Below are 27730 nucleotides of genomic sequence, written 5' to 3' on the forward strand. Positions count from 1 at the left end.
TTCCTCACCTGCCTCCTTCTTCTGTATTTATAACACTGGATTCCTCAGTGAAACTGTTTGTACACACAGCTTTACCACTTTCAATGTCCGATGTCAATACATGCAATGCATGCAGGATGTGTGGACACCTTACATCTCCCTCGCCATCCAGATGCTCTTCGTCACTTCTGTTAAAGGCTGCCCTGCAGCAGCAGCAGCAGCAGCAGCAGCATTTTGCAGCATGCCATGTTCCCACTGCACTGACGACTGTCTGTGCAGTTCGCCCAGAGTCCGTGCTCTCCCTCCTCCTGGCAGCCCTGTCCTTTCCCTTATCCAAACCTGCTTCAGCGGGGGCTGCAGCCGCCGCCTGCGTGTCTGCCGCAGCTCCCCTCCCTGCGCCATGTGCCACCGCCGTCCTTCCCTGCGCGCTGTGCTGCTCGCTAAGGACACGCTGTGGCACAGCTGTCTGCCTCCTCTGCTGCAGTCAGGCAGGTTTGTATTACTGTGCACGCTGCTGATGTCGAGCTCCTGTCGTGACCCAGCACCCCATAGGAGGAGCAAATGAGCTGAGACGTCAACGCAAAAAATTATAGCCATGCGAGCAATCCCTCTGCTCAGCTGCTTGGAGAGTGCCTACATGGTTTGTGTGACAGCACCAGCACACAGAAGCAGCACTGAAATGCAGTTAGCAATACAGCTGGGAGACAGGCAGCCAGGCAGGCACTGGTCCAGTGACTAAAATGATCGTACCGTGAGCCAGCCTGCAGTGCCTCCAAAAGTGGCCGACTGCTACACAGAGGCTCGGCTTTCTTTGCCATTACTACAGTTTCCCCTCCGTGACTGCAGTGTGCGCTCCGTTTCGGTTTTGTTTGCCTTTTTGTTTCTCCCTCCCACCCACCGGTCTCCCTCTCTCTCCTCCCGTGTCCTTCTCTCCAGGATGGCGGAAGCAGAGTTGCACAAGGAAAGGCTCCAAGCCATAGCAGTAAGTCAGTTTCCTTTTACTTGCTCTTTTGTCCTTAGCCGTGGGTTGTTGGAGGGACGGGGGGATTCCGGCACAGTGGCTGGGAAGCAGAGGGAGAGCCTGGCTTGTGCAAAGTTGTGTGTGGCATTCCCTATTCGGGAAACGAGTGGTTAAAGTCTGCTTTGCGGGATTTGGCGGAGAAAGAGGGCTCTGAGGAAGAGCGTTGAGCTGACACGTGCAGAAAGAAAAATGTGAATGCACAGTGGCATGCTTAAAAGATTGATGATAGAGAAGAAAAGAAGGAATAAATGGGGAGGAGAGGAGATTGCAGGAGAAAATCAGTACTCTGCTGAATATTTTTTCACAGTTGGAGGTTTTCCTTAGCTGATGAAGTCAAGCAAAATGATCTGATGCAGGATGGCTTTTAGTGCAGAAAATAATTGTGTTATTGCTAGTTTTAAGACAATCGAACACAGACACTGCATTGTCAAAATTGTGTAATTGTTTGATCTACTAGTTAAACTGTCATCTCAGCTCCATAGCTGAGTACATGATCTCAGAAAAATTTCCTGCTGAGCTGCATTACACTATGAGTAAAATATAGGCAGGATTGAGTCCCATTTTAGTTATAACTTCTGTTTTCACATTTAGTAGAGTATTTGAATTGAGCCATGAGCTCAGCTGGTGCAGACCTTGGAGGAACGTGTCTAGTGACACCTGGTGAGGAAGGGGCCTGGCTGTTTAGGATCCACCATCATCCTGGCATATAGAAACTGCCAGCTCATCTTCTAGCATGTCACAGGCATCGTGTCAAAAGGCCTGTGTTTCTGTGGGCACTGCCAGTCAGACAGCCCCATACAGCCTGCCCTTGTTCAAGTGACACCCAGCTCTTCTTCTTCCCCATGGCTGAGATGTTGATGCAGCTGTGCCAGTCCCAGACGGATGGCACGGCCCGTGCCGGGGACCACACACCTGGAGATCTGAAGGGAAACAGAAGATGGCAGAGCCCACATGGATTTTAGTTCTCTTCCCCAGTTCCCCCAGTGATCAACAGATGCTACATTTTTCTGTAGCTGGTACAGGTTACAGATTTCTTTTGTAGTGTAATAGGAATGGCTGCTGCTGCTTCTTCTGCTGCTGCTTCTGCTGCTGCTGTTCCAAGATATTTTTCTTAAGTCCACTACTCTGCTGATAGGCCAATGGAAATTTAAAATAAATAGATTAGGGATTTTTCTCTCTAAAATATTAACTGTAGAAGAGCAAATGATATTATTTCTTGGGGGGGAAGCTATAACCATTTAATTTTCAGGCAGGGGAAAGCAGATGCATATTTTTATTGCATATTTAAGCTGATTCTCAGTTTTCTATCAACATAGACATTGCCATATCTCAAGTGCAAACACCAGGAATGTTCCCCCAGAGGCAAACCTCACCATGGCTGGTGATTTGGGACTCCTTTATGGCAGAACTGTACTGCAGAGCTGCATAGCTCTGTGCTATGCTGCAGTGCATAGCTCTGAAACATTTGTCTCCACATTAAGGGAAAAAAGTTTTCATTATTGTTGTTTCTTCCAACTGCTATGTAACAGAATACCAGACAACAGTCATTTTCACATGATGTCCTGAAACCTGTCACCAAAGTAGATCAAGTCCTCTGCTTCTTAGTGCCCTGCATCTCACACCAATGAGGCCATTATGGATTTAATATTACCACCTGGTGTATGGCAGCTTTTACAATAGGTTTATGCTAATAGAAGGCGTAATAGAAGGCGTAATAGAAGGCCTTGAGAGTCTGGACCTCCAGATTGAACAAGTCTGGACCTTTCTATACATATTTCCTCTTTGGTTTCTATTTCTGGTAATCCATAAAACATAGTAGGCAATGTATGCAGTTAATTAGATTGAAAGAATTCTACTTCAGCATAAAAAATGTTCAGCCTTATTTTAAGTGTTGGTGTGGGTCCATGAACCAATTTGTTTGCTTAGCACTCTGCAGAGCAACAGGTTTTCCATATAAGCTTGTTAGTTGGTTTTTCTCCTATGCTTGGTCTGCTGCAGATGTTTGTCAGAATGCAGAGAAGTTAATTTCTAGCTTTGCTCCATCAGAATGAGTGACATGACACAAGTAAGGTGTTTCCTGCCTGCCAGTGGTTGGCTAAAATAAGGTCAGTTCTCAAATGGCCTTTCTCAGAAGAAGAAAGAAATGGCATTTCAGTTCAGCTTGGTGCTTTATCTGTTTGAAACTGCTGCAGTATCTCTCTGACATGAGCAGAAGCTTACTCCAGTGTTCTGCAATCACACTGGTTGAATGCTAGACTTACAGAAAGAAATCCAGTCATCACTGGGTTCGCTACACACCTGTTCTCTGTACATTTGCTTCTATCACCATGGTAAATGAGTTTGCTGGGAAATTTGCTGAGTGAATTCTAAGTCCCCATCACTGAATATGTAAAGAAAACAAATCCAAAACCAGAAATATGAACTTTAACATCAGAAAGCTGACTGGTTTTGAAGCATTTGATTTTATATTTTGTTACCTTGACTTATCACAGTTTTAATATATGCTTCTCTGGCACAGAGCAAAGTGTCATAGGAAGAGGAAAAGAAGGAGTCTACTGTTAGGACATTATTCTAAACCTCAGTGAACGTGAGTTAGCCACTTGTTTTGTCTGCAGCAAATACATAGCCTTTCTGTGCATTCATGTTCTATCTGTAAACAGTGAATAATAGACTTTGCCTCGTCTTAGAGCAGTGTTAAGGATGCATGCAAGATTGAGCTGTACTTGGATGCCATGGTTTATGAGGGCAAGAAATATCTAAACACATCTTTAAAATAGAATTTGTGATTCTAAAACCAGAGAAGCTTCAAATGTGCATGTTTTAATGTCATTGAAATGCTTAGGCTGTGACTTTCAGATCTTTGAGAGGTCCCTAAAATTCACACACTGACTATAGCAAGACTCAGAGCACTGTGCCAATCTGGTTTGAGAAGTAGGAAGATGTGAGACAGCTAGTAAAAAGTGGAACCCAGTTCTCCCTGCTTGGGAGAAAAACAGAAACTCTGTGTACTGCAGAGGTTCTGTGATGACTAGGAGCAATTGGTTTTCTGATCCTTACTCGAGCAGAGGCCACATCACATCTTCCAACTTGGATGTCATGTGTGCAACAGACAGATACTGGTAAAGTTTTCTGCCATGACACACTGCTCTTAACACCTCTAACTGCCTGAGCCTGAATCACCACAGCATCCCTCTGCTGCCCTACCAGAAAGGGAGCTGAGTGGTGCCCACAGATAATACTGTAGCAAGATGTCTTCAGCAGGCACACAAGAGGTTAAAAGAGGAAGCCATCTTCTCTCTGGGCTTGTTCCTGTATAGAGCACTTTGGTGTTTGTGTCTGCTTGTTTTCTGAAGGGGATTGGTGGCTAAAATTTTGGGTGAAAAAGGAAGCATTTTCGTGGCTTTTAAAAATATGCTGGCTGCAAGTTGCTCAGAAGTTGGGAATATAAATAGTCCCAGACTCAGTGGCCTGGGGACAGGTGAGCTGACTTAATTTATCTTATTTTGGATAAATAACATGTATGGCCCCAAAATTTGTTACAGGGCACCTCTTCTATGACTGTAGAGAACTCCAGGTGATAGTGACCTAAATATAGACAAGCATTTACAAAATCTAAGTATTTTCTGCCCCTTACCTAGCAATCACAAAGCTGGGAAGTGGGGTTTTGGGTATTGATTGGTGCATCTGGGATATGAATTTACATATGATACAGTGAACATGTGTTATCCATACATCAGGTGAACTAAATACAATCATTGAGGAGCAGCAATGAGGAGAAATTGTCAACAAAAGCAGCAACCAGCGCAGGAGTTGGAGGCTTCCCTGTTCAAGAGATGTCCAGCATACAGATTCAAGTGGGGAACTACTATACTGATTCCTTAGCAGACAAAAACAACAGCGATGATGGTCCCTTACTTACAAGTGCCCAGCTCAGAGAAGCAGTGACTCAATTAAAGTATCACTGACATTCAATTAGCCACACCAAAGATACCGCCTGTCAGGAAAGACCATTCTAGCTTTTTCAATGAGATGATGAATTTGTTGAGCTGAATCCAACGTTACTTAGATGTCATCAGGGGGCTGAACTACTATGGCAGGACAGTGGTGTTTAAAAATAGCCCCCTCCTGTATCAGCGAGGTCTGCCTTACATGGATTAAGGACTGGCTTTCTGACAGGTCTCAAAAAGTTGCTATTTGTGAGTGAGACTGCTGTTCCTTGAGAGCAAAGGCAGGGAAGAATTCACAGGAAGCAGTCTTTCGAGATTTGAAGGCATTCCCTAGTTGTAATTTGATGTAAATGGAAATTGCTGATGTGCAGGTAAGAAGTGGCAGAGGAGCTGGATATACTACACGAAGACAGCAAGTTGATTATTTGGTAAACTGGATCTTCCATTTAAAGAAATACATCACACCTGTGTACAGCTGGCATTAAGAGAGGCCAGTATGGGTTTGTACATCCAGATTTAAGATAGTATGGGGCTCGCACCACAGAAGAGGGCTCTGTAGTCCAAGCAACACTGCCTTTGACAAGGAACAAGAAATAGTGTGGGAGGTAATTCAACAGGGACAAGGAGAGGGATCCTGGTCCTGCACAGGAGATTGGTTTCATACCAGTTAAACCTACAGCAAGTGAGATTTTAGACTCCTCCCAAACGGGAGCTATGTGCATTCACATTTACGTGAAGCAGTGCACTGATTTTTCAGTAGGTGTTTGAGAATACTAGTACAATAGCCTTTACTCCACAAAATGAAAACCCGTGACTAGCACATCATATCCAGGATCATTTTACTATAACACTGCTCCACAATTTTTGTGAGTCCTTCCAGAGATCATTGTCATGAATATTAGAATGTGAGAAATTAGGTGCTGAGAATCACCTAGAAAGATGTGGCAAATTGATTTAATCAACAGCTTGCTATTTCTGTATGGCTTAATACATTAGTTTCCAATGCTTTCATTTAGGAAGTAATGCTTTTGTCCTTTAAGTTAAGCATGGGATCGAATCCATCTTAATCCAGTTGTCTTCAGGGACTGCAGGGAAAAACAAAAATGCAGCAAGGTATGGAAAAAAAAGTCAGCTGTGACTTTTCTCCTTGGAAAATAGGTGAGTGAGAAGAATCTGCAAAAGGAATGAGTGTTGTGGAGAGAGAGGATAAGTAAATACTACTTACATGTTTTGGCACAAGGATTAGTAGGTATCTAAGGAAGGTAACAGTTGTGGACAAAACAAGCACAAAAAAAATGTTCTCCCTGTAACGAGCTGTTAAACTGTAGAGCCCAATTCTTCAGGACCTGGTGAATGCTGAAGGGTGCACTTGGGCTTGAGAACAAACCAGGCAAGCTCATGGCAGTGGAATCCATAAAGGACTTTCTCATTAGAAGTTTTTTAAGCTGCAAACTACGGGCAGAGAAGTTTTTTATCTGTTTGCCATGCTCCTAGTTCTCCTTTAAGCACTATGAAGCATGGCCTAGATGTCCTGATCAAGTGCAGCCAACCTGTGTACTCAAACAATTCAAATTCCTGGAGTAGCCAAATCTGGAAGTTTTGACACTAAAGAAAGCTCCTGTTGCAATACTTACTTGAATTCAAACTTATTTCAATATTGCTATATAGTTTAATCCATTTTTCCCTTTTCCATTTCCCCCTCATTATCTTATTTGCTCATCATATTTATTGTTATCTTATTTATCATAGCTTACTTATCATATTTATGGCTCTGATTAATCACAACCATTCCTCAGTGGTCCCAACACCCAATTACCTGAAACAGAAAAAAGCCTTCTGTAGCTCTCCTCTTTTTACATTGTAAGCTAAAAGACTTGAGGGCTAGTGAGACCTTATCATAATTCCAGAGTACTCTGGTGAGGAAGACCTGGCAGAATTGAGTCTGCATCCTGCTGCAAATATTTCCGGGGTGGGTTTAGCAGGAGTAAACTAGGGGTTAGCACAAACTAAATCTAAATTAGTTCTGTACTGTGAGCATGACACAGATCTGTGAGATTCCTGTGAACCTCAGTGCAAATCAGCCAAAGGAGAGAAATTACATTTGCATTGCTGTAAAGGATGAGGAGAGGTTTCCCTGCACACAGATCTGCATGCAGCCCTACCCTGGACTGCAGCAATACCATGAGTCAGCTTCATGGCAGACCTTAGACAGAGAAATACATGCAAGCAAGATTGAATCTTGCCTTTACTTCTGGAACATATAAAGCACTTAGAAGTCATGTGTAAAATGTTGGTGTCTTTGCCCATACTAAGACAAAAATCAAGCAAAAAAATGCCTAAAATACCAGAAAACTAAAATTACCTTCTCAAGTTTTATCTGTATTTTTGCTTTAGGAATGTTTAGATGACAGCAAGAGAAGCAAAAATATGAAGAAAAAATATTTCTGTCAAAATATCTGTGAAAACTAGGTAAAAAATTAGAGAAACAGAAACCAGTTTGCTCTTGAGAAATTTCTAGACAGTTTCCAGACTTACCCAAACTCAACTGTTTAAATTTAGAATTGTTTCCACAGCACATTCCTAGCCCTTAACACATCACCAACATCTCTTGAGCACAGACAAGAAGCCTGAGATACTGGACTTTACCTTGTGCCTTTCAAATTATATTTTTAAAAAGAAGCTGAAAATTGTTGAAAAGGTTTTGTGATTTTTGTTGTTCTTTTGAAGTCTCTGGTTAAATAAAAAGTTGTGAAAGATATACATTTTTGGAAACTATTGAACACCTCTAGCCTGCAGTGTTACTTTAAGGACAGATTTCCTATACCATGGTATAGTTAGTCTGCGGTCAGACTGTGGGATTTACATGCCATGCTTGAAGTAATGGATAGCTGGATACCTAGGTTGAAGGTGGGATAGGCCTGAAAGGGGTTCCACACTGATATTCAGCCTCTCCTTGAGCAGTCCTGCTCTTTTAAGGAATCACTCCTTGTATCCATCTAACTGCTTCACAAATACTGTTTTATGCTTGCACAGAATAAAGTGTATCCTTTTCACAAAGCAGTCACCAGCAAGATGGTTCACCTGCCAAGTGTATTTGGTAAAGTATTGGACTATGCACCTCTAGTAAATTATTAATTATTACCTTGCCCTCTCTCAAATGGCACAGGAGTATATGCTGAGCCTGTGTGTGCTGAGGCACAGGTTGGACTAAGGATGCCTTTCAGAAGCAGAGCTTGGAACCAAAAGGGTGCTATGCCTGCCTCTGGCCCTAATTTCCTAGCGTAGAAAAGCATTTTCTGTTGCAAATTCTGATCAGGAAAAGCTACGTGGTTGCAAGGGTTAACATCACCCAAAAAGCTGAGTGGCAGTGAAATGGGTATGGCCTATTGGCAATTGCTTACCAGACCTGTGTAGTTCTTGACACACAGATGCTTTCTGTTACTTAACTGACTTCCAGTGAGGTTAGATGCTGGAGGCGTGTAAAGCTTTCTTCCTCTTCGCCAGTAAAAACAAATACTCTCTGTGTACAAAAAAAGGCCAGCAACCAATGCAGTTCGAAGAGCTCTTTTTGGAAGGAGACAGACCTGCCCTCGTCTATGAGTTGCTGCCCCTTCCAGACAGCACACAGCTCAGGTTGTTGATTTAGGCAGTGCTCAGACTGTTTTAATTTGAGCTGCCAGCATAATTTGTCAGGATCCAGAGACAACAGCAGGGTGGGGCTCAGACCCTCTGCAGTTCCTAATAATAGCAGTAACTGGCAATCAGCTGGAGATTTGGGACAGCAGAGATGTGTTCAGATGTTTCAAACAAATCACAAACCTTGAAAGAAGGCCCTCATTTTACCAGCGGAGGACTAAATAAAAGGTGCTTAACAGTTTTTTGGGGCTGTGCCATTGTCAGCTCCTCTGCTTCAGACATGTTCCTTTGCCATGCAGAATTGCAAGCAGCACTGCAGTAGTGGGAAGTAACCTGGGCAAGAGATGGCTGAGGAGACCCTTTTAAGAGGCTGAATATTGCGGACAGAAATTAGAAGCCAGATTGCCGTGTGATTTATTGCTGGAGGAGGCAGCGCTGAGCAGGCCGAGGCGCTGGCTGCAGCCACCCAGCTGCAGTCTCGTTAGGGCACAGCAGCAGCAGGAGCGAGCCCGGGGCTGAGATGGCTCGGAGCCGGGGCGAGCGCCTGGCCATTAATTAACCAGATGAGTGCCACTGCGGAATGACCGGCCTTTCCCAGAGGGAAAGAGTATACAAGCACGTACACAACCCCTTCTTCTTAACCTCTCATGGAACAGCTCTGTTCTCCACCACGTGCCAGGTCCTTGGAAGAGCTCCTGCTGACAACGATGTGTTTTTTAAAGATCCCTAGTCATCCAACTGTTTCCCATTTGGAACATAAAGCAAGCACTTGGTATCCAAGGTGGCACTAAATTTACAACAACTGCTGCCCAGGGGACTGGATTGTCTCATATGCTGGCGTTGGTACAAAATGGTTATCTTGAATGTGTTGGCCAGTTCAACTTGGCAGCTTTTTGCAGATAGTATTTGAAAGTTAATCCCTTATCTCTTTTGAATCCTCAACATTGAAATAGAAAGTAAGGCTCAATTGTTAGTCATGTATTTGCTCTTAATAAATATGAGCATATGCAAGCACTTGCTGTATGTCAGACAAATAGGCTCCAGCAGAATTTTGATTCAGCATTGAAAGCTACATCTTTAAGACTGCTCCTTGTGGTAGGGATACCTGCTTTATTGGGAATGTACATAAACTCATCCCAGCATCACCAAGATCTTAGCAATTTGGTCTGGTTAAGGAAGTAACTTCTAATCAGGCAGGAAAAGAACCTCTAGTTTTAAAAAGAATAAAATAAAGAAGAGCCTAAATGCAACACTTTGAAGAACTGTGTCCCTGAATCAGTAAAACATTGTACCAGTTCTTTCTGCTAAATTTACTGTTGTTATTGCTAAAGTTTCAAAATGTACAAGATTTAGACTAAAATACAATTTGGACTATAGGATACAGACAATATAGGATGCCTGAAACTCACCTGTGAAACAGAGACCTGTTCACACTTTTCATGCTTTGGCTTTAGAGTATCAGATTGCCAACTTCCTGGTTTCTTGAGGAAAAATAATAGAATTGAAGTTGTTTATGATTATTCTTTTCCTTATCATGTGTGACATTGCTTAGGATGCTGATGCAAGATTTTGGTGAGACTAATGTGTCACAGACCTCCTCCTCTGTGACTTTGTCTGTAATTCACAGTGTTCCAGAGTGTTCCAGAGGAGTTGTTCCAGGATCAATAAAGCTTACAACACAGGCAACTCTTTACTTTTTTTTTTCCCTTGGATTTTAATATAATATAAGAATTAATAATTCTGAAAGCAAGGGGTGTTCAGAGATTATTCCACTTCTGAGAAGGAGCAGGTGGAAAATCCTGCTGAACTGGAAAAAGCTGGTAGGAATTTTACAACTCTGCTGCAAATCTCAGAGCACTTCAGGGGTAAATTCTCTTCTGGATTTGGCCTCTGTATCTCTGCCTGCAAACTCATTGCCTATGAAAGCAGCCCTGAAACACTAAGGAATCTAGATCTAGGGAAAAAAACAGTGGTTTTTTGGTGGTCCAAGTATCTACAGCTACAGTTTCTGCTACATTTTGGTTTGTGACATTTAAAGCAAGCCACCATCCTGGCTTAGACATATAAGAAAACAGAATAGTTTATGGTGTCTGTTAGTTTGAAAACACATGCTCATTGGTAAAATAAATCCAATTTATATTGAAGTGAATAATAGTAATGACATAACTCTGGACAAGTCAAAGATGACCGGTGGAAAGGTGGTTATATACTATCTGTATGGATTGGAGAGTGGTTTTACCAGGCTCATCTGTGTGCCACTGAAGTGAAAAAGGGATTTTAAAATGATACTGGAATATTACTGGCCTTTTTCACATGGTGTCTTCATTACAAGCACCTAGTACTTACCATCAGCTGTGTAGCAGTACTGAAGAAAGAGTGATAGTGGACAATGCTATGAACATTACTCAGCAGTCTCATCTCAGTCTCTTCTATCATGGAAAAGGCACTGTGAGTGTATATATGTGTATATATGTGGTGATAGATTAAGACAGATAGATAGATAGATAGATAGATAGATAGATAGATAGATAGACAGACAGATGCACACAAACATAAAAGCTTAGTATGGTATATATTCTGGAATGCTGTTTGTTAGGCATGTGGAATGCTCTTTTGGTCAGACCCATGCTGGGTGTTAAGTCTCCAAGAAATCCATGGGCACAATGGAGAAGAGTCCAAGAGAGTCAGGAATGATCAGAAGTGGAAGAAAATTACTGCTGAGGCAAGGCAGAGTTGTCTGGCCTGGTGAAGAAAATACCAATGTTAAGCTGATCTTGTGTAAGGGTAGAAAAACCTTCTGTATTCCTTCTAGGGTGGATCACCAGTATCTTTGCCTGTTCTCAGATGTTTCTCAGTCAACCAGTGGTAACTAGTCTGCGTATAAAGGGTTCTTCTGCAGCCAGTCAGTTTCTTTGCAATGCCAAGCACACTCTTTCCCAGAGTTTGGCAGCTGACTTATGGATGCTTGCAGACCCAGAAGAGCAATTTAACCCAACTGCAGTGGGAGAAATCTGAAGCTGTGTTGGTTTACTTTGCATTTTGAATAGGTAAGTGTGTGAGTAATCAGGCACTGGAATTCAGATATGTTGGCTAACCTGATCATGTTTGAGGACATAAAATTACCTTTTTTCCTGTAGGGGAACCATCAGTCCCTATTCTCTTCAGCAGGATCCTATTCTGCTTCCAGTCAAGTTTATAGGAATTTTGCTGCTAGTTTCAGTGGTGAGCAGGAATAGGAGTAAGTATCCCCATAAACATTCACACCATTTCTAACACTATCATCACAAAAAATTCCAGATCTGTGCTAAATCAGACCTATAAATCAGACTTTCCAGGAGGAAGTATAAGGATGAGGATGAATACAAAAACTCAGCTTCACTATTTGTTTAACCTTGAGAGTTGCATGCTTTGCCATTTGTCAAATGCTCATATCAGCAGTACAGAGGCACAGTTAGAAAGTGCCCAAACTCAACTATCCAAAGTTCAACTTTTTATGACAAAAAAGCCCAAAAAACTGGATTTTAAACTCTATGTGTTCATGTTCACCCACAGGAGAAAGCCAGTTTTTGACAGCTTGGTTCTCATAATACTTTCCCTCTGCTCTTGACTTCTTCCCTTTTATGTTACCAAGAGTGCAGATATACCGTTGCTGGAATAAGCTTCCCATGCTTTAACTGTGCTGTGCAAGGAGCTGCTTTTTCAGTACAATCTTTTTCAACAGGTTTTTCTCTTGTGAGAAGTGTTACAAATGGAAGCAGGGGACAGGGGGGTTTGGGATACAGAAAAAATAAGAGTAATTATAGTACCATCTCTTTTTTCTGTACAGGCAGGGGGTAGAGAATTTTTTTTTAAAGAGTTATTTTCAGTTTCAGTGAAACCATGTTTGGGGTTTCTTTGTTAATCCTGGAAGGTGTGAAACTGTGAAGGCTCAGCAAGCTGAAATTTCCTTAAAGCTATAGCCTAAAATCAAAGGGGATGAGAATCTTACCCTTTGGCTTGTGAAAACTGAATTGTGATTGAAATTAATTGTTTTTCTTTTTATCTAAGCCAAATTGGCTTTGAGTTGCCTTTGCAAAACAATGCAAAACTTTGCACTGAAACTTTGGAGCCAGTCTTTAGGACCTGTTTGGGAGCTGGAAAACAAAGTGCATAATCTGTAAGGCAAATAATTGTCAAAGGCCTCCAGAAAGCTCAACTTCAGGGCGATTTCTTTGCACCTACATCTTGACCTGTATGGGCAGAAAGCCTTGCAGCATGCATTAAGGTAAAGCAACAGGTTCTCAGATTATAACATCCTTACAGATTTATCTTTCTCTATTCCTGCATTTTAAGAAAGCTCACATCACAGTTAAGAAACTGATCAGAGAGACTCTTCAGTGCTGACGTGTGGTTAATATTGCACTCCATTTGTCTTGGTTTGAAAGACAAGCATCTGCTATGAAGGCAGGAACCTCCCTTGGAATGGAGAGTATGACCCCCTTCCCTGCGAATTATTATAATTTTGAACCTAAGGGGCTCACAGGCAAAGACAGGACAATAGGAACAGCAGTTCATGACCAGTGTGTGTAATAAAGCACACAAACATCACCAGCCCCGGCACTGACCCCACACAGAGCCCGAACTCGGGCCCGGCCCGCTCGGCCGCGGCGCTTTCCCTCTGCTGCAGTTCCGGGTTCGGCCGGCAGGGGCGCCGCTGCTCCCGGAGGCGGGGCGGGGGCGGTGCCTTCCCCGCGCCTGCAGGGGTCGCTGTGGCGATGGCGGCTCGGCCCAGACGGGCAGGGATGGGGGAGAGGCCTTGATCCACAAACCCCATGGCACCGATCCCGGGGCCCAGCGGACTCTCGGGAGAACCAAGCTGGGGCGGCAGGGATGAGCAAAAATCCCGGGGTGGTGGACGAGATGTATCTAACTCCGCAGCTGTAGCGGGAGCCACAGGACGTCGGGCAGGCAGGGGATGCGGGCTACAGCGTGACAAAAACTCGGAGCAGTGGCAAAGAAGCGGCGGGGATGAGGCAGCGGCGGGGATGAGGCGGCAGCGTCCCGGTTCTGAGCAGGGCAGGGGAAGGTGGGCTCGGGAGCCTGGGGTTTTACCCGAGGCGCCCGAGCAGATGGTGAAAAGTCCCTTTTTTTTTAGTGAAGTAGGGTGAATAAAGTCCCAGTGCAGCGGCTGCTCGGACGAGCGGAGCTCCGCTCACGGCTGAAGAGAAGCAGCCGAAGACTGAACCCCACAGTGCTGATGTATTCTCCCCACAGCAACTTCCGTCCCTCTCCCCTCCGAATGCTGACAGCCCAAGAGAGATAGGGGATTTGCACCCAAATCTGTTTTCCCAGTCCAAATCTTCACAGTATCTCTGCCCCCCATGAAACCCCAGGGAAAGAGAGAGTAGCCAGCTACACCCCCTCCCCTGAGCTGTGACAACTTCTTTTGTCTCTCTTAAGTATCCCGTTATTGTCTCCTAGCAACACGCATGGGGGAAAATTCCCAAAGAGACCAAAAAAACCCCCAAAAACAAAGGAGAATTACTAAATCCCAACACCATTTCAAGCTGTTTATCCTTCTTTAGCAGAATTTTTAGTCTTAATAAAGCCCCACTTAAACCATGAACAGTAAGTAATTGGCTTGCGTGTGGATATATTGCTGAAACATTACATGTTTCCAGGTGTGCAATCCAGAATTGCAGATATTCAATACTTAATAGAGAATAAAAGTGGCAAATCTGGTGACAGCCTCTTTCTGTGTTGTAGTAATTGCATCCTGAGTTTTACAGTGTTACAACTATCGTATTGGTGTGTGACTTAAAAACTCCATCTTTGCAGACCAGTTCTCAATTTAACAAACTAAACAAAACATATTTTGGGTACCTGAGTAATAGCAACCGTGGTTTTGGCTGGTTCAAGAGCTGGGGTTTTTTTTACTGAAGTAAAGAGCATCACTTTCCAAAAAGTCACCATGTAAGCGGCATTCAGCTTTCCAATTGTATTGTCTTTCAAAAATTAATATAAGTATCTCATCTACAAAATGTTGGAAATATTTTCCTTGGCTAAAAGACGTCAAAAATAATTACAATCATTTAGAGCTTATTTAAGTCATACGCTGAAATACCTACATCTGTACAAAGATGCACATCTGGCTTTTAGGTCTGCTAGGTATCCAAAACATGTCCTCATAGTAAGAAATCCGATTACTGGAATGGATGTACAACAGATATCAAGGGTAATGGAAACAAGCTGGTAACTTGCTACAAGATCAGCAGTTGAGAGAAGCAGAGAGCAGTTAGGATGAGCACAGCTGCCTCTGCACTTTACTGTGGTGTATGGCAGCCATTAGCTCCCCATCTGACTCAAAAATATGTGCCAAAGAGTAAACTCAGTAAGCTCAGCATGAAGTCTAAACTTTTGTTTCAGAAAGGAGGCGATACAGTCGTGTATTATTCTCCTTAGTGTCCTTACTCAGGCATCTTTTTCCAGCCAACCACCATCAAAAACTTGACTTACTACTTTTTTTTTTCTGTTGTACTGACAAGGACTAGCTATTTGCCCACTTTTTCCTGACATATGAGAAAGAGCAATATTGTCGAAAGAATCCAGTAGCTCTTTACTCAGCCTGAGGCTTTTCAAAGCCTGCATTTTTTGGAAGGTAGGTTGTTGTGTAATGCTTCCTCTATTCAGAATACCTTTGCATTGATCTGAAAGACATTGTGAAACTTTAGTGCGTCTGACTTTCGCATCTGCTAGAAATCCAAAGTAAATCTTCATTCTGAGAGTTTCACAAGTGGCAAATTGAACAACAGCACGCAGTGATAGGAAAAACTTACACTTACTTACCCTTTTTACATTGATTGCATCCTTGGTCTTTACTTTTAAAACAATATTTTTTTGTTTCAGCTTCTCCTTCAGATAAAAGGAGAGAGAGAAACTAACTTTACTAACTAGTAAGGAATAAAAGGAATGCCATTGGAGGCAACAGCATTGCTGAGAAAAAAAACCATCAAACCCCCTCTAATAGTTTTGGCTTGTCACATAGTTACAGGGTTTTTCATGCCACCTGAACTTGTGGCCCCATCCTTCCCTACAAAATGTGAGTTGTGATACTTGCCATGGCACAGAAGCAGTGCCATCTACATCAAGTCTAAATGGTGCTTTGAAGATGGAATTTCAGGCACAAGTGCTTCCCAGACCTTTATTATTCTGTCTCCAGCAGCTGATGAAGCTTGATGTTACAAAGGAGGCAAACAAAGCGCCATTAAACACCTCCTGAATAGTTTCAGAATAGTTTTCTTTCTGCTTTGGCAGTGGAGAAGATAAACCTCTATTGTTCATTACTGGCATTAGAGCAGTCTGGTCTACAGCTGAGGTCTACACCCCATCATGCCAGCAAAACAGCAAACAGGTGCCCAGCGTCAGCCTCCAACAGAGCACAGGGCAGGGAAGATGAGAAATGAGCACAAAAAGGTGAAATCATTTACCCAAGACATTCAGGAAGCTGAACCTTTTTTTCGACTCATCCAGTGGCAGGCTCCACACTGAACCCTACTGCCCGGGTCCATGTTAATCTCTGTGGTCAAAGGTTCCCACCCTGCACTGAAAGACACAGTCCACTGACCTGCTTCTGTTTAGGGTGCTGGAAGATCCTGTGTGGGCATCTTGTCTGCAGGATGCTCTGATCCTTTAGTGCCCAAGATCTGCACCACCTCCACAGGCCATGCCAGCAAGGCCTTCAGCAGAGCTGTTTCTGTAGAGCTTTCATACATTTTGATTAGCTGGCATCAATGGGCTGAATCTTCCTACATGGGCTGCACTGCTGTTCCTCAGCCATGTCATGTATGTTCTGTGACTACAGCATGTATAATCAGTTAACCCATCAGTTTTCTTCCTTACTCCTACCTTGTGCATGTGAGCAGCCATAACAATAACACACTTTCAGGGATCCTTCAGAGGTGTCAGGACCAGAATTTGCATCAAAAGTCTGCTTGGTGACTCCACTGCAGAGACACCTGGTGCAAAGAGGAAACTGATCCAGCCTGCTGACATGGCTTTTCTCTCTTTGGTTGATGTTCATGATCACTATAATTGTTTGCCTAGTTAAATTTGGTGGGTATAGGGGCAGGTTTTGTTAGGATGTCTGCAATAAGGGATAGAGTTAAGAAGCTGCTAAGTCCTCATAAGAGATGTATTACAGCACAGGCTGTGACCTACACATGTGTTGGAGCAGTCCCAAGCACAAGTACAGGCTTGGCAGAGAATGTATTGAGAGCAGTTTCTGGGAGAAGGACTTGAGGCTGCTGGTGGCTCAGAGGCTGTACATGACCTGTCAATGTGCACTCAGAGCCCCAAAAGCCAAAGCGTCCTAGGCTGCATGCAAAGCAACGAGGCCAGCAAGGCGAGGGAGGGGATTCTGCCCCTCTACTCCTCTCCGGTGAGACCCATCTGGAGTGCTGTGTCCAGCCCTGGGGCCCCCAGCATAAGAAAGACATGCAGTTTTTAGGTCGAGTCCAGGGGAGGCCATGAAGAGGAATGGGAGACTGAAGCATCTCTCCCATGGCTGGAGAAGAGAAGGATCCAGGGAGACTTTATAGCACCTTCCAGTGCCTAGGGGGGGAAGAGAGATGGGGAGGGAGTTTTTACCGAGGTATGTAGTGGCAGGACAAGAAGTACAGCTTTAAACTGAAAGAAGGTAGTTTTAGATTAGATATAAGGAATCGATTCTTTACTGTGAGGGTGGTGACACACCCACACAGGTTGCACCAAGAAACGGTGGACGCGCCATTCCTGGAGTGTTCAAGGCCAAGTTGGGTGAGCAACCTGATGTAGTGAAAGATGCCCTTGCACTTGGCAGAGGGGTTGGAACTACATCATCTAAAAGGTCCCTTCCAACCCAAACCATTTCTATGATTCTCTGAATACCATGTTTCTTTATTTCTAGGGAAGCAAAGCAAGAACATCCCCTCTCAGTGTAGCATGACCTAGGAAACTTGCCTTTCCATCTCTGCAGCAACAGCAGCTATGGAACTAGCTTGATTTCTCTCTGTTTCTACTGACAGATTCAAAGGTACTGTCCCATGGCAAGTAATAACCCTTAGAAAGAAAAAACTAATTTAAGCCATGAGTAAAAAATGACTTTAGGAAGGAGAAGCAGAGGCAGAAATATTTTCAGGTGTATAGAACTGTTCTGTCCAACTCATTACAAATGACATAACTGTGGCATATATTTTCAAAAATCTTAGCAGTGGAATGGATCATTTTTGCCTCTGACTTTCAAGCTGTGATCTTGGATGGGTGGTGGGAAATTTTGAGGGTTTTAAGGCTGTTAAGATTCAGAGAGGAAAACCAAAAAGGTGAAAGTGTTGGCACTAGTTTCCTAGCAATCCTCATGGCAGGAAGAGAGCCTTTTCAAGCACCAGCAGTTATCAGGAGTGTCAGCCAGCTAGCTGCTCAATAAGGATGCACCCTCACGACAAGCAGTGGTAAAAGAATCCTATTTTATTAGTATGTCTGTCTTCTCTGAAAGCCAGTTGTTCAGCACAGGACAGCAGAAGATATCATTACAGCAGACTTTTACTTGGCAAAAGTTGCATCAGAAAAGAAGATTTTTTTCCTATACCTATTTCTGTTACAGAGAATTTCTTATAAATGGAAGAGAGACGTATTACTGCCATTCCCACTGAACACTCCATGGGGGCCAAGACATGCTGTTAACAGTTTGTTTACAAAAGTATTTCTAAACTTTCTTGCTTTTCAATGAATCCATAGAGATTTAGTCTTTCTCCTCTACTTGATATATCATTACCAAGCACCAGAGATGTAACTGTTTGCAGATGTGACTGAACTTGTGTTTTTTCATTATCAGACTGACTTAATCAGATTTTTTCTGTTTTTCTTCTTTACTTTTGACATTGTCATGTCTTTGAACTAAGCCCTGTAGTAGTCCAGTGGTGTGCTCTAGTATGGCAACTGATTGTAATGGAGATGAATAAAGTCATCTTCTGCACGTATTGATTGATAATTCAAGCCTTGTCATATTTGGATGGCAATCAAGACCCAGCTTGATGCAGCACAAAAAAAAAACACCCAGTAGCAATTACAGTGGTCAAAAGATACCTTATCGTGGAAAAATCCATTGTTAACGCCATACTTTCTTTAAGAGTTTTTTTCCTTCCCCTTGATAAGAGAACTGAAGAGCTCCTGTTTCATCCTCTGTATGGCTGTACTTGGACACTTTTAACATCCTTACTGTTTGTCATGTTTCTTTTATTCACCCATGATCAACCTGAATTGAAGTTTTTCTGCAGAATGCAAATTTTTGACCAGATTTGCAGAATTCAGCATTCAGCATACAATAGGAAGGGGTCTAAATTAAAGAAGCGACCTTGAAAATACATACTCTCTTGTGCCCCCACTCCCTTACATTTCTGTATGGGATGGGTTATATTTTCATAATATATTTCTAAATGTAGTGAACATATCTACATAAACTCCTGGTGGGTGGATCCCATCTGTTTCCACACTATAAGAAAATGTTTTAGAAACCTAAAGGAAAGGAAAGTTATAAATGTACCCATCCTTACACCCTATCCCAGCTTCTCATTTTCTTGTCCTCTTTGATGTCGGTCTGTGCAAATGCCAAGACTGAAATTCAGCTCTTCTCCTAAATCTTCCTTTAACTCAAAACTTAGCTTTCTTGTTTCTCTTATCAGCATTTGAAACTGTCTCTCAGTTTTCCTTTGGAAGAGGGTAAATAAGACACATTGGTTATGTACTTAATTGCCATTAAACTTTTTACCCCTGGTAATTCAGTCTCTTCAGACTACTCTGTTTCTGAAGAATCAACTACAAGATCCAAGAACCATCCATAGCAATTACCAGCTAAATCTTCCTCATTTCACAATTTAAAGGAAATTATTCCAGAAGGAAATTCTTGGCATACTCACTATTTTATAAGTACTGCTTAAAGTTATAGGGAAAAGAGAGGGGAGGGAAAGCTTTGTAGGAACTACTCTTTTTTCCACCTTTAGATTGTAAAATGATGCAGAGGACTTGTAAAAATGCTATGGACATTTGAAAAAGAAAATCATGTATATCTGAGCAAGAGTTAAGATTTAATTTGCATTCAGTCACTTCCTTGGCAACTCTATTGCTTTAAACTTATCATCCTTGTTTCCTGATGACAATGTGTTACTGACATCAGCTCAAGCTGATGGCAAAGATATTTAGAAAATAAAGTGTCATCTCACGGAAATGATCTGCCTGTGACACTGTTAAGCACACCAAGGTGCCCAGCTGGAGTTGTGGAGTCATAACATTACCACTGCATAGGGGAACAAAAGGATCACAATGCAGCAAAAGAGGCCTGTTAATTCTTACCGGTTTGCATGGAAGAATATGGTTATATGCCGATTCCATAATGAAGTGGAGATATGGCTTGTAAAATACAGGTAATTAAAAAACCCATTGCAATATTTTAGGTACTTTTAAAATTATTTTCCACAGTTCAGTCATACTTCCACCTCTTCCCTGCATCCATAAGGATTCTTAAATTACTTTTGAAATATGAAAACTAAGATTCCCATCTAGTTATATAACTGTACAGCTAAGGTTTTAAGAAAAATAGGAAATATTGTGAAACTTTTTACAAAATCACAAGAGTTGGCTAGCCAGCTAAAAAGCCCAAAACAGGGCTAGCCACATTGGTTTTGATATTCCTCCTGTGCATTGCCTACAGTGACATTTAAGACTTTTACTAACAGATCTGCAGAGGATGTGATCTGCTTTTAGCAAGGAGAAGTTTAGTTAAGTATCAGAAACTTACCCTTTGAGACCTAAACTGAGAGCAGATGCAAAGTTAAGATGGAGAGCCTATAGCTACAATTAACTAAGGACTCCTTTCATGGTGACCACATCTTAGAAAATAACTGTTGCAGGATAAAATACAATTGAATTGCAATATGATGGAGGTTATGTATGAGTAAAGATTGCTGTATGTTTTCAGGTGGAAATCTGATAGTTGCTATAAATGAATCTGGAGTTTTATCTCCTTATCTGTGTCTTCTTGGTAATACTGTAGTGCAGATGGAAATACATATTACTCCTAAGCTTAATTGTTGCTTCAGAGTAAGTCAGAATTTCAAGATACAAAATAAAAAAATTGTTTCTCTTGCAAGTCAGCTAAAGTTTGATTATAAAAATTAGCAGTGCCCTGTTAAGCTAATATATCTGCCCTTTGCTCCCTGCTCCAATTTATCATCTCATAACAGGTTAAATGTACTTTTCTCTCTCACAATATTTATTTAGCATAAAAAAGTATGATTTTGCTCACACTATGACTTGGAAAACAGCTGTTGTGATGCCACATTGCATGTGAGACTCTTCACAGGGCACTGCAAGAACATGCAAATGATAGAGAAGAACTGGAGAATTGATGTCTGCCTACAAAAAAACAGATATCTTTGTGTCTCTGCAGAGCTAACCCAGAGTACTGACAACTTTTCACATGTGATACAGGAAGAATTTAATCTTTCCTGGTGTAACACATGATTGTTCCTCATAAAAAGCCACCAAAATGCTGTCACCAAAATGTTGTTTAAATATTGAGATAGCTGGCACAGGAAGGTTTTCGAAATTTGCATCTGTGACAATACCATGTGACATCTGCTTATTCAGAAAGGGAGATGAAGGTAATAGGAATAAGCATTGTGTTTTCATCTGTCCCATAAAAAATCACATCTTTCTGAAACCAGAACAAATTTTGGTTTAAATGCTCTTTGAGCTTGCAAGCCTTGTTTCATTGCTTTTAGGAGGCCTTTAGAAAAGTACAATATGCTGTCTGTAAGAAATTTTAGGTAACTGGGCAGTTCTGGTTTTGAGTCCTCTGGGCATTGCTGTAATGCAGAATGGTGAAATATAAAGACTGAGACAACTTCCAACCTGGCAGTGTTTCAAAGCTGTCCTGTAGAGTATAGTACCATCTCCAATCTGCAGGATTTGACAGTAACAGGGCACAGCACAGAGACAGGCAGAAATTGTGGTATTTTGATTTATCCAAGATAAAAAGGAGGGAGATGGTATAGCAGAAATGCTCAGGTATGAATTTTACCTGAAGCGTCAATGGTCAAAGAGACTAAGAGTCCTTTGTTGGGCAACATTTTACTCAAGTCAAAGAGGGCTGTGTTAGAGAGGTGTTATCTAACATTTCAAGTGAGTATTGCTATCCTCAGTGTTCCCCTTCCTGCCTGAGCTGGGTAGCACTAGGTCAGTGACATCAAGATGGTAAGTACACTGTGTTGAAGGTGAGGTTCACAACATTTGAAAAACATTTAAAAAAACATTTGGAAATTGCTGAGCAGTACGACCGACTCACCCTTGTGTGTATGCATTCGTATCCAGCCCTACAAAGGTCTCATGGCTCTGTGTTCCTACTGAAGATGGTGGGCACCAGCACTTAAATTCCTGTGTGGAATATAACGCACTGTTGCTTAAAGGCTAGACTATCCTTATGAACTATCTGTCACACAAAATTTAAGTGATTGACTGCTCATCTACCCTGAGAATACTCGAAGGATAGCCTTAAAAATGCTCTAAGAGCACTTCTTTTGACTAGTTACTAGTAGAGAGCCAAGGTGGGCTGCTCCTTTGTAAAAAACCTCATTGTGCCAAGTGCAAGAGGTTGAACACTTATGCTGATTTAGATAAGGTTTTAGTACCAGGGGAAAGCCACAGAAGTGGCTTGTGTGAGAAGCTGCTGGGAGCATCCACTGTGTCCAGCAAAGCCTCTGATGTGTCTGAAGATGGACAAGCCACTGGCCCAATTAGAGAGGTTGGTAACTCCTCTGCGATGACGTATTTAAGAAGGAAATCAAAACAACATGCAGTGAGTTTTTCCAGGGGTGGTGAGCTGCCACCGCTGGGGCATCCCAGTGCAGCACACAGTGATGCACTGCTGCTGCCACTGTTTTGGCATGACCTGTGGCAAACTTTGCCTGCTTGGCCACCTCTAGCCAACTGCTCTGTGGGGAGAAGGGCAGGGGGGGCAATGGCAGCAGCAACTTCTCCTTCTCAGTGACCCACATGAAGAGAGGTGTTAAATAGCACCAGCACTGCGGCAGCCGCAGCCACTTACACAGCGGTGGGGAAGGCCATGTGGCCGGTGGCAGAAGCATGGTGAGCGATTCCCTGGCACAAGACCTGGACAAGATTGACCTCTCAGCACTGTGAGACATTGCAAGAATCTTTGAATTGGTGAAACTTGTTGACAATGGTAGCTACAAACAGCAATTTTTCTTTTAGTCAGAGAAAGAGGAGAAAGTGAGAACATGTGGAGAAAGACAGTATGGCAGCATGAAGGTTCAGTGAAAAGAAAGAGGGGGAGGAGGTGCTCCAAACGTCATAGTCAAAATTCCTCTGCAAGCCCTGATGAGGATGATAGTGAAACAAGCTGTCCCTCTGTAATCCATGAAGTCCTCAGGGAGCGCAGAAGTTCACTTTCAGCCCATGGGAAAGGTGCCCACGGCAGAGTCGGTGGAGGCCAAAAAAAGCTGTAATCCACTGGGAGACCTGAAGACAGAGAGTGGACCCCTGCTTCCAGAGACAGAGAAAAAGGGCCCTTGCTTCCAAATTAGAGTAGGTTATTCTTGAAAAACTGCACCCCATTGAATGAGTGACCCACAACACAACCATTCTGGGAAAACTGTTTTGCCCCTGGGAGGTAGTCCCAGCATAGTAAAGAAAAGCCTTCTCTCTCTGAACAAGATGAAAAGATATCAGGTAAGGAACTGACCAATCCCCCCTTCCCCACGTCCTGTCTCCCTGTGCAGTGGGTGGGAAGAAGGGAAGCGCTGGGGCAAAAAGATGTCTTAAAGGCTTATTTTATTCCTCATTATCCTCTTCTGACTCTGTTAATAATAAATTTACTTTATGACTTTAAATTTGAGCCTATTTTTCCCTTAAAATGTTTTCTCCCAGTCCTTATCTCAGTTCACGATCCCTTTGTTTTTTTCCCCCTCCTCTGCTCAGCTATAGCAGAGAAGAGTGAACAGTTTTCATGAGTGCCCGGCATCTGGCCAGTGTCAAACCATGACACCACTACAAACTGTCTCTTGGCTGAGGAATCCTGCCATCAGCAACTTCTTCTAGCCACCTGTTAGCAAATCATGGTAGTTTTTGTCATCCCCATCGTAGCATTTCTGCAAGTACCAATGAGTTTTGCTAAGGCATCTCTGCTGGGCCCAGAGGTCTTGGAAAGCCTGAGGGACTATCACAAGGACTGGCAGTCATGGCACAAAAATATGTAACATGCACTTCATAAAATCTGACTGTTCAGGGTTGTTTCTTTTTGTGTTGAACCAGTTAAATCACTGCTGGCTGACTAGGTTTTAGAAGGTTTCGTGTTGAACCAGTTAAATCACTGCTGTTAAATCACAGCTGGCTGACTAGGTTTTAGAAGCCAACATAAGAAAATATTAGCAATGCACAAACAGCCAAGTGATCTGTCAGAAAGCAGAGAAAGGTTTCTGTAGAGAAGAATGTAAAGAAGACAAAAATTTCTAATTGGTTGGGCGGAAAAATCAGTGCTTTCTGAGAATCTGTGGAAAATTAATAAATTACTATTTGCAGCACCTTTTATTATTGTGTGCAGCTGCAGGAAAGGGCTGTGTAATTTATGTGCGTTCTTGACCTGAAATGTGTGGTCTGGTGACTAGACATGGTAAGAAGACAAGAATTCCTCTCACTCCACAGGATTTCAAAAACTTCACAGTGTCCTTTCAAAAATGAAGAAGAAACACTTAATCCAAAAAGTAAAAGTTCATAATTCTTTTTAATCTGTTGAAATATTTTAGTATTTAAATACTTTATTTATTTCTGATTAATATTTGAGCAGACAGTATTAATTAGATGAAACATAAACATGCCTTATGGAATAGCTTAAAAATGAAAATGTTAATGTTTCGTTCCTGCAATGGCCCCCCCATTTAAGTCATACTGTGTGTTCATTGTGTTTAGCTCTTCACTGTCAGCCCATCTTGTAAAATGGACACAAATGTAGTTGCCCTACTGTGAAAGAACTATATGATGAAATGGAAAATTGGGTTTGTGGGCTGCATATCACCCACAGATCATTTTGTTTTGCAAGTCTGCTGTAGTAGGGGGACACAGACTCTAAAACAGACCTTAACAAGTAGCATGTAGCTGCATATATAACTATCTCATAGCTCAATGTGATCAGTCAGGTCTGGTGAAGATGTCACTCATCATGACTCTGGCCAGCCATGAGCAATGATGGGTCAGAATGGCATAGGAACCCCACAAAGAATGATGTTTCATATGCCAGTGACATTGTAGGTCCAAAACTGTCCCTTTCCAATGTAATTTTGCTTTCCTGATATACAGGAACTGGCAGTTAATAAAAAAGCATGGCAGGCAGGAAAGAGAATCCAGCCTTTTATGAATCCCAGACCATAATCAAGATAAAATTTGTTTCATTTTTAATAGGATCAGACTGGAATGCTAATAGAGGAAAACTCAATTATTTTAAGTCTGGAGTATTCATTAAGAAATAGCAGACTTGCCATTTTTTGGTATCTGAGGGACTGATGTTTGAAAATGTATTTAGAGGATCTCATCTGCATTTTGGCCAGCCAGAAGCTGTGCAGTGTATGCCCACACCCCTCTACTGCTGGAGCTGCTGGCACACATGGTGTCAGATGGTGATCTCCAGCTTGTTTCAGAAGGCTTCTGCAAGACACCAGGAGCAGGCACCTGTTGGCTGGCCAGCTGTTATTTTCTCTTAATCACTTTGGTTGGTTGACTATGCTATGCAAACACTCAAAAGGGACAGTGAGGAGAAGGAAACAGCAAGCCCCTTTTGTACCCTGGAAAGCCATGCCTTGAACAGTGGTACACATATGTGCTGTAAAGGAGACTCCAATATTGCTTAGGTACTGATTGAAGATCATATTCTCTGTGCTCATATTGCACTATAGAAGAGTTAAATCTTTTAAAAATCATAATTAGAAAAACTTAATGCAGGTTAAGATCTTTGTAGGTGAACCGAAGTGGAGAAAATTCGTACACCAGTAGTAGGTCCAATAGACCCACACAGAGACGCAAGGACTGGATTAAGATCAGCAATTCCAAGAATACCTCATGCTTTTATATCATGTTGCACAAATGCAACTGAAGTCTGTAGGAGTGGAGATGTATAGTCAGGTGCTCCAGGCCCAGCTGAAGCCCTGAGGAGGTGACAACTGCCACTATGCTGGACAGTATTTTGCTAGATGGTGGAACGAAAAACCCATCTTCTCCATTTAAACCAAGGTGGCTGACATTCCACAGAAAAAGACACCTCAGAGTAGACACACAGTTGCAGACCAAAGAAGGCAGTTACAAGCAGCTGGAAAGCAGTAATTGCTGCAACAGTGAAGTCCTTCGGAAAGCAGATATGAGCCTGTACTTACATTCACATAGGTTTTAAGTGATCATTGCTTTGGAAGGTGAGAACTGAGGTTCCAGGCAAAATGCATCTGGAATGTTCTGTATTTACTGAATAAATTTTTATAAAATCTTCTGAAAAATTTCACTTTTAAAAATTAAACTCTTTTATAGATAACATTTGTTCCTATATAGCAAATTGAAAAGAGAAAAGGGACATGATACACTTGATAATTATAAGATAACTATATATAGGAAAGAAGTTTGGTTTTTTCTTTTCTCTGGGGATGCTATCAGTATAAAATGTGTATAAAATGGATTGCCAAAGGTTTTGTGGATCTACCATCCCTTTTCATGACTTCTTTTAGACAACATAATGTGGATTCCCCCAAATAACAGGAGCAGGAGAATAGGAATTGGACAAATTAAAGTGTTCATTTGACTGGAAATATCTGGAAAACAGAAGGTAGTGTTCCACAGACTTGTTTTTTGATTAATTGCTGGAAATTATTTGCAAAGCTAAACCAGTGCAGGAAGCTTGATACAGAAGATGAAAAAAATACCCTGTCTTTGCAGTAGTTGCACTCATTTGTTGTCATTTTTAAGATCTGGGACTTAGGCTGAATAGCAGAAAGAGCTTTGCAGTTTTCATTATGTATAGGGAAATGTGTTTCATGCACAAATAGATGTTAGAAATCTTCTTTGCATGATATCCATGGAAAAACTGTTGGTCTGTCAACCTACAGTCTCATTCAAGCCTTTCTGATTCCAGATGACTGTCCCTGATCACAGAATTATAGGATGAATAAGAATGGAAGGGACCACTGGAGGTCATCTAGCCCAACCTCCCTGCTCAAGCAGGGTCCACTAGAGCAAATTGCACGGGATTGTGTCCAGACAGTGCTTGAGTATTTCCAGTGTGGGAGACTCAACAACCTCTCTGGGCAGCCTGTTCCAGTTCTCAGTCGCCCACGCAGTAAAGGAGTTCTTCTGCATGTTCAGGTAGAACTTCCTCTTTCTGCTGCTTGCCCTATTGCATGGCATCACTGAGCAAAGCCTGGCTCTATTCTCTCGATATCCTGCCCTCAGATATTTATAGATGTTGGTGAGGTCTCTTCTGTGTTGTCACTTCTCCAAGCAGAAGAGGACTCATTCCCTCTGCATTTCTACATAAGAGAAATGCTCCAATCCTCTCACCATCTTTGTAGGTTTATGCTGGACTCACTACAGGAGCATCACATCTCTATGTAATAACTCTATTTAGGTCATCTATACATCCCCTCATACAGAAACATCCCGCTCTGTGTCAGTTAATTCCTAGCCACAGAGAAATTTAGTTAAAGAAATCTCTTCATATGTCTTAGTTTGTGAAGCAACTAAAAAGAAGAGTCTGGGGGGTTTATTATTGTAGAATCAATTAATATTGTTTAAAAAGTCTATTTTCAGGGAAGTGTTGAAGCCTGGCTGTGGTGAAAAGCACAAGGCTTACCTGCAAAGTTTTACTGTCATATTTTGCTGTACAAACAGCTATAGTGGTGTGTGAAAGGCACAGAGGAAAAAGCATTCAAGTTCATCTTTAGATGTGTAACCTACTAGCACATGTCTAATTTCTTGTTGGAAGATAAACCAGTTATTTCCCTGATGAGCTTAGTGGGACATAGAGATGGATATCCTGCTTTTGGAAATGACCAGAAAGCAGTTGTTTATCTTTGGAGTAAAATATGAG

The 27730-nt window shown here is 42.2% G+C and overlaps 1 protein-coding gene across 1 annotated transcript in view; it reads left to right on the forward strand.

The window, feature by feature from the left end:
• Positions 1-380: 380 nt before the first annotated feature.
• Positions 381-27730, forward strand: part of PALM2AKAP2 (PALM2 and AKAP2 fusion) — a 267192-nt gene continuing 239842 nt past the window's right edge. The window contains exons 1-2 of the mRNA XM_071424436.1: positions 381-471; positions 916-961. Of these exons, the coding sequence (XP_071280537.1) occupies positions 917-961 (45 nt within the window). The 5' untranslated portion in view covers positions 381-471; position 916. The remainder of the gene's footprint in view (positions 472-915; positions 962-27730) is intronic.

Source organism: Agelaius tricolor, unplaced genomic scaffold (assembly GCF_023055355.1).
Source record: "Agelaius tricolor isolate 1412-34295 unplaced genomic scaffold, bAgeTri1.0.p SCAF_4, whole genome shotgun sequence".
NCBI classification, from domain to species: domain Eukaryota; kingdom Metazoa; phylum Chordata; class Aves; order Passeriformes; family Icteridae; genus Agelaius; species Agelaius tricolor.